This window comes from Leptosomus discolor, chromosome Z, assembly GCF_034619465.1.
Source record: "Leptosomus discolor isolate bLepDis1 chromosome Z, bLepDis1.hap2, whole genome shotgun sequence".
NCBI classification, from domain to species: domain Eukaryota; kingdom Metazoa; phylum Chordata; class Aves; order Leptosomiformes; family Leptosomidae; genus Leptosomus; species Leptosomus discolor.
The window spans coordinates 66,480,618-66,494,727 of NC_141419.1; the positions used below are offsets into that span (position 1 = coordinate 66,480,618).

The 14,110-nt window shown below is 40.0% G+C and overlaps 1 protein-coding gene across 1 annotated transcript in view; it reads left to right on the forward strand.

Annotated features, from left to right (window-relative positions):
• Positions 1 to 1,389: 1,389 nt before the first annotated feature.
• SV2C (synaptic vesicle glycoprotein 2C) overlaps positions 1,390 to 14,110 on the forward strand; it is an 82,696-nt gene continuing 69,975 nt past the window's right edge. The window contains exon 1 of the mRNA XM_086479527.1: positions 1,390 to 1,969. Within this exon, the coding sequence (XP_086335653.1) occupies positions 1,390 to 1,969 (580 nt within the window). The remainder of the gene's footprint in view (positions 1,970 to 14,110) is intronic.

The following is a 14,110-nucleotide window of genomic DNA, read 5'->3' on the forward strand; positions in this document are numbered from 1 at the left end:
GCAGCTTTTTCTGAGGTTATGCTGGAAAATAGATTATTAAAATTGTCAGGGTTAAAAATAACCCTTTCCCCAACCTGGTGGTGTTTTCTCAGAAGCACTGCTACAGAAATTTTAGCCTGCTTTCTCCCAGAGGTGAGGTTCCTGCAAATCTGTTGCAGTGCCCAGATTCACACACCACACCCCCACCCCTGCCCCTTAACTTTAGACAGATGAGTAATGGTGCAGTTTTGTTATTGGTTTCAGCTATTCTAACTATGGACTGTTGCCAAAGAAGGATCCTGCATTTCTCCCCTCCCTCTGCTTGTATGCTGCTGCAATTTCTTTCTACTACCCCTAGTGATTTTGCAGGAGTGTGATTAGCAAAATGCCTTGCTGATATGCTTGAAAACTGCCCAGAAAAGATGCAAATACCTAGTCTTCGGTCAAATAAGCAAGCTGCTCTTGACTCATTGTGTCTGCATTTGTGATCCTGGGACTGCGTAAAGGAAGAGATGGAAAGGTACAGCACGGGGGCAGGGAGGGGGACTGGTACAAAACGTCTTTGTGCTTTCATACAGCTAGATTGGCATGAGCTCAGGCTGGACTAACACACTCTGGGGTGAATTATCTGATGACATACAGTTGCTCTAGGCTGCCCCTATTGCCACTATGGAAAGGGTAAAGAGGGATATGTCTGTCCAGGTTTAAGTACTGGAAACCTCCGAAGTGTGAAAGTGCCACAGCTCCCTGTGCTAATTTTTTAGGGTGGGACTACATATTGCTAAGACTCAGTGTGAATGCACTGTGAATGCATTAGCCAAGTTTAGTCAGCTTTGAGAGACTCTCAGGAATATTAATGCCTTAAAAGATTTGTGTAAGTGGGAGGCTGGACAGAGGACAGGTATTTCATGGTAACTCATTGAGAGAAAAGCTAGTATTTGTAGCCTTTTATTACACAGCAGGAAGTTCAAATGGGGAAGGTCACTGCAGATGGAGTCTATATGAAGTAAGGTGCTTGGAATCACTTTGTTTTCTTTCAAAATAAAATCTGGCATCCATTGAAAGACTAGAATGTAATACATTTCATTCTGAAAACTGGTAGAGATGTTTTTATTTCTCTTCAGAGTATTTTCTTCCTAGTCTGGGATATTAACGTCTGAAGAAAATCCAGGTTTGTATATTTGAGGCCCTGAACTGTGCTTGAATGAAGATTGTTATGGTACTATATCAGTGTGAAGAAGCAACTAAGAAGGAGCAACATATAAACTTTTTTCTCTTGTATTTTGCAGGTTGAATATTACAGCTTCACATGTACTTGGGCTTTTTCTACTGACGTCCAACACACAATAGATATTCTAAACAGTATTCAGCAGGTCCCTCTGCAGCACAGCGAAAATCCTTTGATACAAGATGGAGGAAACATACAAAGATAGAACTTCATTAATGAAAGGAGCAAAAGATATTGCCAAAGAGATGAAGAGGCAAGCAGTGAAAAAAGTGAATAAAGCTGTTGACAAAGCTCAGGATGGCTACACACAGAGGTCCTACAACCGATTCCAGGATGAAGAAGATGACGATGATTACTATGTCCAAGGAGGAAACTATGGTGTAGAAGTTAATGATGATGAAGGATCAAGTGAAGCAACTGAAGGGCATGATGAAGATGATGAAATTTATGAAGGGGAGTATCAGGGAATCCCCAACATGGGACAGGGCAAGGATGGCATGGTGGCCTTAGGTCAGACTAGACGTGATGAATATAAGGATCGTCATGAATTGGAAACAGAGAGGAAAGCTGATGAAGAAGAGCTAGCACAGCAGTACGAACTGATAATACAAGAGTGTGGCCATGGTCGTTTCCAGTGGGCCCTCTTCTTTGTGTTGGGAATGGCCCTAATGGCTGATGGGGTTGAAGTTTTTGTGGTTGGATTTGTGTTACCCAGTGCTGAAACAGATATGTGCATACCCAATTCTGGCTCAGGATGGCTTGGTGAGTAAAGTCTTTGCTCTGTTTTTGTGCTATTATAAGGGTTGCTTACAGTATGCCTAAATATGTATTTGTCAACAACAATGCTTATATGAAAATATGTTTGTATTCAATATAAATAAGCAATCCACAAAATGCATTAACAGCTAATGTGGATTTAATGAAGATTTTAATTTTATTGTTTAGGGTTTTTTTATTTTTCAGTCAGTAAGTATAAATAAACCACTAAAGTGGAAGACTGCACAGTAAAACTTAAGAGTGAGAGGGATACATTTCGTTCTCATACAGAAAAGCAGACATCCAGATGAACTAATTTAAAAAAAAATCAAACAAACCATGGTTGGAGTATTGGAGTTCTGCTGGATTTATACAGGCGTAATAGAGTAGATGATACAACTGTCCAGCAACATTGTCATACTGCTTGGGAGCCTTTCCAAGGGTCAGGTGGCATGCAATCTGGAAAGTGCAGGAAATCCAGGAAAATGCTCTCTGGCCTTTTCCTAGCTTTTCTTTTACTACTTTTATACCAGTGACTATTGTCTAGCCATTCAAAAAGTATAATGTTTATTTTAAATCAGGGAAGACAAAAGTCAGCAGGACAAATGGCTGAAGATGAGCCTGGGGTATGCTTTTCTGTCCATTCTGTTGATGCAGATGGGCTGTCCTGTTGCCTTGGTGCAGTGTGGCAAATAGGCAGGCTGACCCAGCCTTGTGTGACTTGGTGAGATCAATGCTGTGAGCAGGTCCATGCTTGCCCTCCCTGGGCATGCCTGGGCACAACAGATAAAGCAAGGCTTTCATGGGACAGGGCTGTGGAGGTAGGGGGCAGGTGGGGGTAGTGTGTTAAGAGCATAGGGGCTTGCAACATGGTAGAAACTGCAATATATGTGCGTAGATAAGTGGTTTGGGCCTGAAGGACCCAGGCTATTACAGAAAAGGAGGGCTTCTTATAAAATATTTAGGAACATTTGTCTTCTAGCAGATGTACTGTTTGTTCCCTGCATCTTTACAGTGCATGGTTCTATCGCAACAGTCTCATTTTAACTTAGCTCAGTTTCCTGATTTTATTCCCTTGCTCACTATCAATTAGAAGTACCCTAAGATACCAACTGCATCAAAATTAGATTCAGAATGTTAATTTGCAGAAAGCTATTTGTGCCATTTAAATAACACAGAAGATTTCTCATTAGACCATTAAGCCCGTGACAGGTCGGATTCCTGAAGTATCAATACTAGAAGTTTGGCTCTATAGATTCCAATAAAGTGGACCATAGTCACCCTCCATTATACCTCTAAGCTTCCCTCTGTGTCAAAGGATCATGAGTGGAAACAGCAGCTCAGTTCTCAGATGGCTGCGTCCTTTGAGGCATTCCTTTCCATTTGATCATTTGTTGTTGGAAATGAACTACTCTGCCTATTTGTACAGTGCAGTGATTACACTTCTAATAAAGATTTTAAATTATCTAAGTTTTATGGTTAAAGAGGCTGCATGAAAATAATCTGTTTGGTACTGCTTGTTTACACAAATTTACAAACATCGTTCTGTCGTGCTTGGATCTTTGAGTTTTCAGATCCACTTCTTACAGGAAGAAGGTGTATAAAAATGTCTATTTATAGCCACTTTGGAGCTCTATAAGTAATTCAAAGAGTAGAGAGAAAGACGAGAAACCAAAACAACCCAAAAAGGTATCTCTAGATGAATGTTACTGTGTCAGTGCAGATAACAACACTGAATACATTTTATAGAAGCAGTCGCTTTTAATGTGATTTCATTAGCCAGTACTTGGCAGTTGAGGATATTTTTAAACTCTGCTAATCAATTTTATAAATCCTCTGTATTGCTAGAACAAAAATCATGGATCTCAAACCCATTTCTTAATTACTGATTACTCTGTTTGTTTTACCACACACACCCTCCCAACAAATTGAATGGTCAAAGTTGTCTTTGTTCTCAGTGATGATAACAATATAAGGGTAGCCACTAAATCTCTCTGCAATTAGTTCATATGGGCTTAAGGAAAAGAACAAGATTATGCAACACTAAGAGGGAGCTTCATGATGCTTACACATTCAATAGCTAACTGATCTGCATATGCAGTTCCTTCCACTTACACTAAATGTTAAACTTCGAAATGGATCTTTTAATAATTGAGACATTCCGAACACTTTGGTACCCCTGGCTTCTCTGATTGTCAAGTTATGAGTGTGGACAACATGGTTGTAATACTTTTTCTTTGTTACACCTGCTATATAGAAGTGAAATTTGGGGGCAAATGCATTATATTTTCAAAAAATAGGCTATCATTTAAACAATTGCTGTAGGCATTATAGAGGTGTGTAGAATTGGGAGCGGGGAGGATTGTCCCTGCAGGAGCAGGCGGCCATGAGGATTTGCAGCCACCTGTTAGGGTTTGACTCATGTCAAGAAGAGGGCTGAGGATTTCCCTGTCAATAGTCTTCTTATGATGCTGTCTTAAGATATATTGGAATGGCTCTGTCACTGTTTAACTGAAATTCAATAGAGAAGCTCTTAAATACCTCATGTATATGTGTGTGTGTATGTATAAATGATGTTCACTGACAAAATTAAGGAAACAGCTCTGGAAGGCTTGGGTGTGCCAGCAATCTAGTCTTATGCCTAAAATATAGAAGTTGTAATGGATATCGCTGTATCTTCCTTTTGTAATGATATAACACTAGCCTCTGTGTTACGGTATTAACAAACAGATAGTTCTATGCTAAAAGATTAACATAGAAAACCAGGAAAGAACAGAGACAAGCAGTTTCTTTCCAAGTGTGTATTGAAGGCACTGCAACACGTGGTGGTTTCATCAATAATTTCACAAAAAAGTTATTACTTGCCCCTTGCTCATAGAAATATATCATAGGCCACAATTTGTCAGTACACTGAGGTACATATTGCTTATAATCAGTGTAGATATACAGCCTTTGCAGACAGCATAACCTTAACTCCAGTGATACAACATATTCATCATGGCAGTGAATGTTTAGTGAAAGCATTTTTACACGATCATAATAGCGCCTCACAGCCATACATTTCAATTATTTTGCCATTGTGATTTCACATCATAATTACATTCTAACTGGGGTCTTCCAGACAGGCATAATTTTTTTTCATTATTATAATTCCATAATCCAGCGGGCTTTAATGTTGTTAGAATACTAAAGTCATGGGAACAGTGCTAGGAATTATAAGATGGAATTTGTACACATACACAGTATTTCTTTTCTAGGCATTTTCCAAACTGTTAAGAAACACACTAAGAATATGTTAATTTGTCATTGAAAAAGCAGTCATTGACTCCATTGTAAAAATTGATTTCTCATGTCACGCCATGGTAGTCTACTAGGGAACATGAGCTAATTAAAAGCATGTGATAATTATCATAGAGCCTCCCTGTTGCCCTTTTTTATTTACTTGAACCAGGCAATTTCCTGAGTTCCCCCCTTACTGACCCCTATATGAGCTTGAGGCCAGTGTGGATTGGTCACCAGAAGCATTTCAGAGCTCATAAAGTCACGTGATGGAAGTGCTGATCAGAATCATGAACTGGTTTCTTGATGCCTTTTGAGTTAAACAATAAAATAGTATGGTTTTTTTCATCTCAAAGCAGTTGTTTTATTAAAAATAAAACTTTCACTTGCTCAAAACCCTTCCAAGATTATAGTGACATGTCGCTAAGCATGAGGGAAAACCCTCTTTTCCCTGCTGTACAGTCTGGCTGTACTTGCCAACTCCTGCACAAATGTGGATCCACGTTGACCTCTTGGGTTCTGGCACCAATGAGGCAGGACTGTACCTTCATGAGACTGGCTGTAGACTCAAGCCTACATATGTTGTTTTAACTCTTCTTCTGCTTCCATCTTATCCCTTTGATTTTACATGCAGCTCAGAACTGGACTGATTTTAGGTTAAATCTCTGGGCTCTGATTTGAGTGTAGTTTTCTACATAACTTTTTTTCTTATGTTTCCACTTGCAGATGGTTCAGATGTTTTATAGATACTTTTTTTACTGTAAAATTTAAAGTATGGCCTTCTCTTTCCTCAGCATTTCTGCATCGGAAGTAATGAGACATTCTTTTCTCTAAGCTAGGAAAAGCTAGCCTTTCCCAGCTATATCTGTTCATGACGCCATGCCACTGCTGACCATCTTCTCATAGGTTCTCCCTCGGGACCTGTAAGTGCTTACCTTCATGTGCAAGACTCTTGAGAGCTGCACTGCTGTCACCATTGCTAGCAGTAGATACAGATTGATTCCTGCTTGACTGGCCCATGATGCCAGTCTTTGTGGCACCAGTAGGCACATTTTTTGAACAGATACCTCCATCCCTTTTTTGGTACTTATCACCTCAGTACTAGAAAAAAAAATCATATAAAGGTGCCAGATTACCTTCTTTAAATCTGCTTTTGCATTCATGCCAACATAACCTGACAACTGGTTAGCCACTCATATGCTCTGAGTATCATCCTTTCCAGAGGCCAATGGTTCCTCCCTGCTGCCTGATATTCTCCCTGGACTGTTTTGAATCCATATATCATCCTCTGTATGAAGTTTAGACTGAATGATCTATTGAGCATGAATAGTCTTTTTTTTTTTGTTTGTTCTGTGTTACTTACCATTGTGTTAAGCAATATGTTATTCAAGTCCTTGATAAGGGCTCATGGATAGTACAGAAACAAAACCAGAAATAATCTTTATATGTAAAAGATATTCTTAGTTGATGAGCCATACAGACAGTTTTTTCCATTGAAAAAACTCAAGTATTGTGGTAAATCACTGGGCTGATAATGCAGGGATTGTGAATATAAATAGCAACAAACAGCTTACTTCAGAAATCAAAGGATTTTCTGAAACCCCATGTTTAGTGTCAAATAATGCCTTGATGTAAGAGTTTCCTCTGATGTTATCAGAATTTAATAATAACATTTTATATAATATTTATAGGAAGAGGAGTATCAGAGGTTTTAACTGGGTCTTTTGGGCTGAAGTAGTTTTCAGTCTGGGACAAAAGGCATGTGCCTGTCACTTCTGCATTGATTGCAAATTTGTGTATTAGCTAGTTTAATGATGCTTCCTACGTCTACTCTGTCTTGAAACCTACAAACCCAGCATAATTCTAATCCAGACAGTTCTTCCTCTTACATGGGAGGAAGTGCTGCCCAGATGCTCAGTAGTTCATGCAAAGTGCTTATAAACTCTGCTAAGACCACCAGATGATTACTGAGTATTTTCCCCTGTATAGTTTAAAAAAGTACTGGCTTGCCAGATCTTTGCTACTTAATTTCATTCTGGTTTTGCACTGATCTTTTGCAACAAATTTATATTCAACAAATACCTTCCATGAAACTTATCAAAGACAAAACCAATTCCATTACCTGGGACAGAATGTCCCAAATCACTGGTATAGGCCTGCTATGTAGCGAATAGCTCTGCAGAAGAGGATCTAGGGCTCCTAGTAGGAAACAAGTTGAACATCGGTCAGCAATGCCTGGCAGCAATGAAGGCTAACTGCATTCTGGGCTGCATTGGCAAAAGGGGCCAGTGATTGTTTTCTTTTCTCAACACAGTGAGGCCACGTGTAGGATTCTCTGTCCTATTGTGGAGCCACCCAAAAAAAGAGATTAACGATTTAAGGCAAATCCAGTAAAGGACAAGTAAGGTGGTTAGAGGGCTGGAATACATGGCATATAAGAAGAAGCAAAAGGAACTGGTCTTGTTAACGTTGGAGAAAGAGGTCTAAGAGGGGATCTGTCTGTACTGTTTGGCAGCATAATTAAAGATGGCTACAGAGAAGGCAGAGTCAATTTTTTCTCAGAGGAGCACAGGAGGTCAGAAGTTGCAACCAGGGAACTTTGGTATATCAAAGAAAGTTCACAGTGAGGTGGTCGACCACTGGGAGATGTTGCACAGAGAAGCTGTGGGAACTTTCAGAGATTTTCAAAAGTTGACTGAAGATGGCCTAGAGCAATGTGATCTAGCTCTGAATGTAACCCTGCTTTTAGCAGGAGTTCAGACTACAGCTCTCAAAAGGTCCCTCCCAACCCAAGTTTTTCTGATTTCATAAATTAAAAAATAACTGTCTGTAAATGTACAACACTTCCAGCTTCCTATAACTAAAAGAGATATTGCAGCTGTTACACTTGTCTAAACTATTAAGGGAAAGAGTGTTCTGAACTCATGGATTGTACACAGGCTTTGTGGTTTAAACACAGAGTAGGGTCTAAATTTGTTCGTGCACGATCATACAGTTTGAGTTATTTGTTCTCCTCCTGAACCTGTATGGATTGTCTCTGGATCTGGCAGAAATATGGGAGCATGCAACCAAATTCAGTGAATAAAGGACTGTGGGGTCTGAGTCTGACAGGACCATTTTGTAAACATTCAGACATCTACATGCCTAGTGGGATTCTCCAACCTGTCTAGGCACCCCACTACATCGCTAGATACCTTGCACACATCCTTAGAGACAAAGATATGGAAAATTTGGAATCAAACTGTTGTTCTCAGACTGTGGTTTCCCTTTTGCATGTTTCAACAGGTTTCCTTCATGTAACTTGTTGCTGGAGCAACAAACTCTGCTTTTTAGAGAGATTTCTCTTGTAGTGGATGTTCAAACTGAAATGATCTTAAGCAAGAATTTATGCTGAGTTTTCTTTCATGTTCAGTGCTTGTGACATTCTTTTGTTTTCCCACCTATTCATCTATCAACTCTCTGTGTAGGCCAGATGCCTAGAGACATCATGATTTGGAGGGGAAGAGGACCTTTCTTGGGATTGCTAATCTTTTTTGAGGACTATGATTTAATAAGAAAGCTAGAGATTTTGTTTCTGCTAATTGATGGTTAAGTAAATATTTTATCACAAGATTTTTCTTACTGCTAATTGTAAATAAATGTACTTTTAAAGCTTGAAAAAAGACCATGAAAATTGAATATATGGATCTTAATGATCAATTAAGATTACTCCTGTGTGTGAATTCATTAAAACTCTTTTTAACCAGCCTTGTTTATGCTAGATTATGTTACACTTGTAGGTGAACTGAAATTCTATCTTCAGGGTCAAGTCCAGAATTCAAAGACTGAAAACTGGAGAAGTGTAACACTGAGCAGCTTATTTTCTAGTTTGTGTTTCTTCTTAAAATTCAGGCATTTAAGACCTTATTTCAAAACAAAATCTACTTCAGGCATTATGGTTTTCTCTCATCTACTCAATTCCAGTGATACTTAGTTTTGACAGCATGGTTCCTCCATGTACTACCATGCAGAAGACAGAAACAGTATTTGACACTTCTTTACTTATTAAAAGGTCTGAATTTTAACAGATTGTCACAAAACCATCCTTACACAACATTGAGTAATGTTCTTTCTGCAGCTGTAAGCAGGCACCTATGTATAGCACTGTTCTCTCTTATTTTTAAATATTAATATAGGTCATTGGATACAGGTGCATAGACCACAGTAGCAGAAAGTGAGTGTCTTCTGGTTATTTTCCAGTTACTAGCAGGGTACCAGATTTGTGATGCCATAATAGACCACAAATTACATAAAATAAAGGGAAAACAGTCTCTGCTACTCTGTATTTTACTGATGTCTGCAGCTAGTAGATGTGCTCCTATAGAGTTGAAACTTCCAGGGGAAGATCCATATTTTTATTATGGAAAGCATGCTCAGTTTTGTTTTTTTTTTTTTTTTTTTCATGATTTTAGACTTCAGGGATAGAGGAGGAGATTCAGAACTAATTTTTGAATGTGGACTCTTGGCCATGGTATAAATTTTATTGAAGAGAGCACAGATGTCAAAATGTTATCTACTTATATGTGGATCTGAGAATTACTGTATTCACAAGAAATGTATCTAGGTTAAGAATACTTGCTGAAACCATAGCAGACCTCTGAGTGTGAGGAGTCTCATTCGAATAACACTGAGAGTACATGCACTTACAGTTAATAATAGTAATAAATCTTTAGCAGTGATAGAAGGAGTTACAAATAGAGTTGCAGTCATTGGAATGTGCGCTAAGTATTCTGGAGCAAGGTGAAAACTGGACTGCAGGATTAATGTCTTATTTCTTTAGAAGGCGATGCCAGAAATACAAATGCCATCATGCCTGCTGTGCACGTTTGGTACAGTTCAGTTCCCTTGCAATGACATTATTAAAGTACTCCTACTGCAGTGCTTTTTCTGCTTGCCTTCCAAACACAATTGTTAGAGGGGGAAAAATTAAGAGATGGATTCTTATCCGTTCTGAGCAGCTACATTACGTGGACCAGTGGAGATCATAGTTATGTTTGTTTTTCTCTTCTGAGGGGAAAAAGGGACAGTGGAGAGCATATGCAGTGTAATTTTTGTTTCACAAACTGGACGAAACCCGTACCACATGGAATATCATAGGCTTGTCACAAATTGAGAACTGGGAGTGCAGATTTGAACCATTAATGAAATGCAGCGTATTCAGTCCTCTGTGCTGTTGCAGGCTCCCATTACAAGTCAGTATGGTGGGTCACATCTGCCCTCCTTTTCTGAGGATCCTGTTGGGCCCATACCACTTTACTGAAGCTGGTACTAACAGGGAGAACAGGACCGCCATGGCAAATGTTTTTCCTCCTTCACAGTGTTCCTGCATACAGCTTTATGGAGGAATACAAGCCACTGGACACCATTAACTAACATGTTCACACTTTGCTTTTAAGAGGTTCACGATTTAGCCTGGAGTTAAATATAATATTTCCCTGACCTGACACCCAGTTTCAGTCATGTACTTTTAACCTGAGTAACACTCTCAGTACAAGACAATAAGAAATGGCTGCATTGCAGTTCATAGCTGAGAGCCTTGGTGTTTGTATGCATTTTCAGCACAGCCAAATGCTGTGTTAACCAACTCATCTTTTGAGAGTTCTATAAGTAATGTAATACTTACTTAATACTTTTTTCAGTTAAATGTAGCTAACTACACTTGTACACCTTGGAATAATGTCAGAGATCAATCAGTGTACATACGGCTAGTAAAGTAGTAGGTCACTTTTTGAGCAAGACATTTGTTGCCAGAATACAACATTTCTTCAAGGTTTAAGCTATGCTTGTTTCATCTGAATTCAATGAGTACAGTGGATATTTGGAAACTTACTTTTATTTAAATGATGAAATGTACAGCCTGCAATTGGGATAATGTATGTACTTGTGAAGATTGTATGAATAGCCAGCAAGATGCTTGTACATTTAACCACTTACAAACATACCACCATGTGCAAATGTGCCTGTACTGTTTATTTGCACACAAAAATAAAGCTAAATAATTTAATAGCTCAATATTTGACCTTGTAGGTATCTTCAAATCTCTGTCTTGGTGTTTGATTTTGTCTAAAATAGTTAAAAATCACTGGACTGCTTTGTTACGCACTGCAGCTTATTTTCTGGCTCTGCCTGTCCCATCACAGGCTGGTGATTTTACCATTTATGTCACAGAAATTTATAATCTTACGAAAGTGGCCAAAAGAAGGAAATGGCTCTCAAAGGAAAAGCCTGAGGGCCATGGTGATTTCACACATTTGGTTTGGCTGTCGCCTCCACTTTTTCCTCGCTTTCTCAACTGTCGTGGGATCTCTGGCTGACGATACATCACTTCTTAAATCATGTGTCAAATGGAGTTTTTTAAACAAAGTGAATGTTTTAAATATGATGGTGGACTCTCTTCCAAGTCTATGTTTGGTTAATTCTGCAACGCAGTTAAGTTAAGCTCTGCAAACTTTAATTTACAGAAATGTTTATCTTCATTATTTGTGTATTTGTAGCTCTGAATCTTGCATCAAATGTTGAGCTATGAAATGCAAGAGAGGACATATGAGCTCCTCAGCAAGAAGAAGAAATATTTTCACAGAAAATATTAATGAACTTCATTAAGACATGGAACGAACATAATTTTATGGGTCTTTGTCACAGCTGAGAAAATTTCTTCCTATGCATTTTATCCGTGGATTTAATCAATCAAGGATTTTAGAACCTTTCAAAGATTGACTTTTCGTTTTATGTAACTATCAGTATTTCGAAGAATTGGAAGCTGTCGTTGCCAGCTGGCAACAAAACACCACCAGCTGCCTGCTAGCTCCTAACTGCCCCACCCCGTGCCGCCCCCTGGTGGGATGGGGAGGAGGAAATGTAACAAGAGGCTCGAGACAAGGACAGTGAGGTCTCACTCACCAGTTATGGTCACAGGCAAAAAGCAGACTCAGCTTGGGGAAACAACATCAATTAATTTAAACAACAACACTCTACCAATCAAATCTGAGTAGGATAATGAGAAAAACAACCACACCTTAAAAACAACTCCCCTGACCTCACTGCTTCCCAGGCTCTTCCCCAACAGTGGCGCAGGAGGGGAATGGGGGCTGCGGTCAGTTCATCACACACTGTTCTCCCCAGGAGGAGGACTCCTCATGCTCTTTCCCTGCTCCAATGTGGGGTCCCTCCCACAGCAGACAGTCTTTCATGAACTTCTTCAATGTGAGTCCTTCTGACGGGGCTGAAGCTCTTGACAAACTACTCCAACATGGGCCCCTCCTGCAGGCTGCAATCCTCTCAGTGAAGGGCTGCTCTAGTGAAGGCTTCCTCAGAGTTATGGCCTTCTTTGGGCACAGTCACCTGCTCTGGCGTGGAGTCCAGCGTGCAGTCCTCATGGGGCTGTAGGGGAGTATCTGCTCCACCGTTAATCTCACCATGGGCTGCAGGGGAATCTCTGCTCCAGTGCACCTTCCCCTTCTCCTTCTTCAGTGAACTGGGTGTCCACATGGTTGTTTCTCTCACATCCTCCTCCTCTCCTCTGCTCACAAAATAAAGACTTGTCCTCTTAAATATGTTATCACAGACTTGCTGATTGGCTTGGCCTTGGCCAGAGGTGGGTCTGAACTGGAGCCGGGAGAGCTTCTGGAAACTCTGGAGAGCTTCTGAAGCCACTCCTGTAGCCTCTCCCCTGCTACCAAAACCCTGCCAGACACAAACACAACATAGAAGCAAATTGTACATTGTGATAGACAGGGTTTGAAACAGCTACTTATTCCAGACCTTTGACTTTTTTATGGAAATGTCAGTACTGACAAGTATGGAACAGATTTTTTTAGTCTGCTCAGACTGAATTTTACTGCAGATGTAATTCTTTCCTTACGATGGATATACCTATTCTTACTGTACACACCCAGTTCCCTTGTTTGAAGTACAAGTTTGGTATTGTTTCAAATGTATGTAATCTCACTGGTGCAGAATCAAAGTCACTGTACTATACAAGTATACATAATTAAATGAAGGAATAATACTGAATTACTTCTAGAATAATATATGAGCGTGACATATGTAAATTTTTTAAACTGTTCATGCAAAAACTTGTTTAACAACAGCTATAGTGATAGCTAACAGTTTGTCCAGGACACTGTTATTCACTTATGTTTATAATGAAGTTTAATTTTTCATTTATTCTTATCCATTTTTCAACACTTTTTCGGCCCTATACAGAATGGGAAGGCTTGATAGGAGGGGATGATATAAATGTAAGTTTTTGTAGTTTCACGTACTGCAACAAACTAACAGGCTTCTGGAGTCCAGGAGGAATTACTTGCAGGTTTATTATGCGACCAGAACTGTGGGTGACTTCACAGAATCACAGAATGGTAGGGGTTGGAAGGGACCTCTGGAGATCATCCAGTCCAATCACCCTGCTATAGTAGGGTCACCTAGAGCAGGTTGCACAGGACTGCATCCAGGGGGGTTTGAACATCTCCACCACCTCCCTGGGCAGCCTGTGCAAGTGCTCTGTCACCCTTAAAGTAAAGAAGTTTTTCCTCATGTTCAGGCAGAACCTCCTGTGCTCCAGTTTTATGCCAGTTGCCGCTTGTCCTGTCACCACTGAGAAGAGCCTGGCCACATCCACTCGACACCCGCCCTTTAGATATTTATAAGCGTTAATAAGGTCCCCTCTCGGTCTTTTCTTCTCCAGGCTAAAAAGCCCAAGGTCTCCCAGCCTTTTCTTGTAGGAGAGATGCTCCAGCCCCCTCATCATCTTGGTAGCCCTCCACTGGACTGTCTCCAGTAGTTCCCTGTCCCTCTTGAACTGGGGCCCCCAGAACTGGACACAGTACT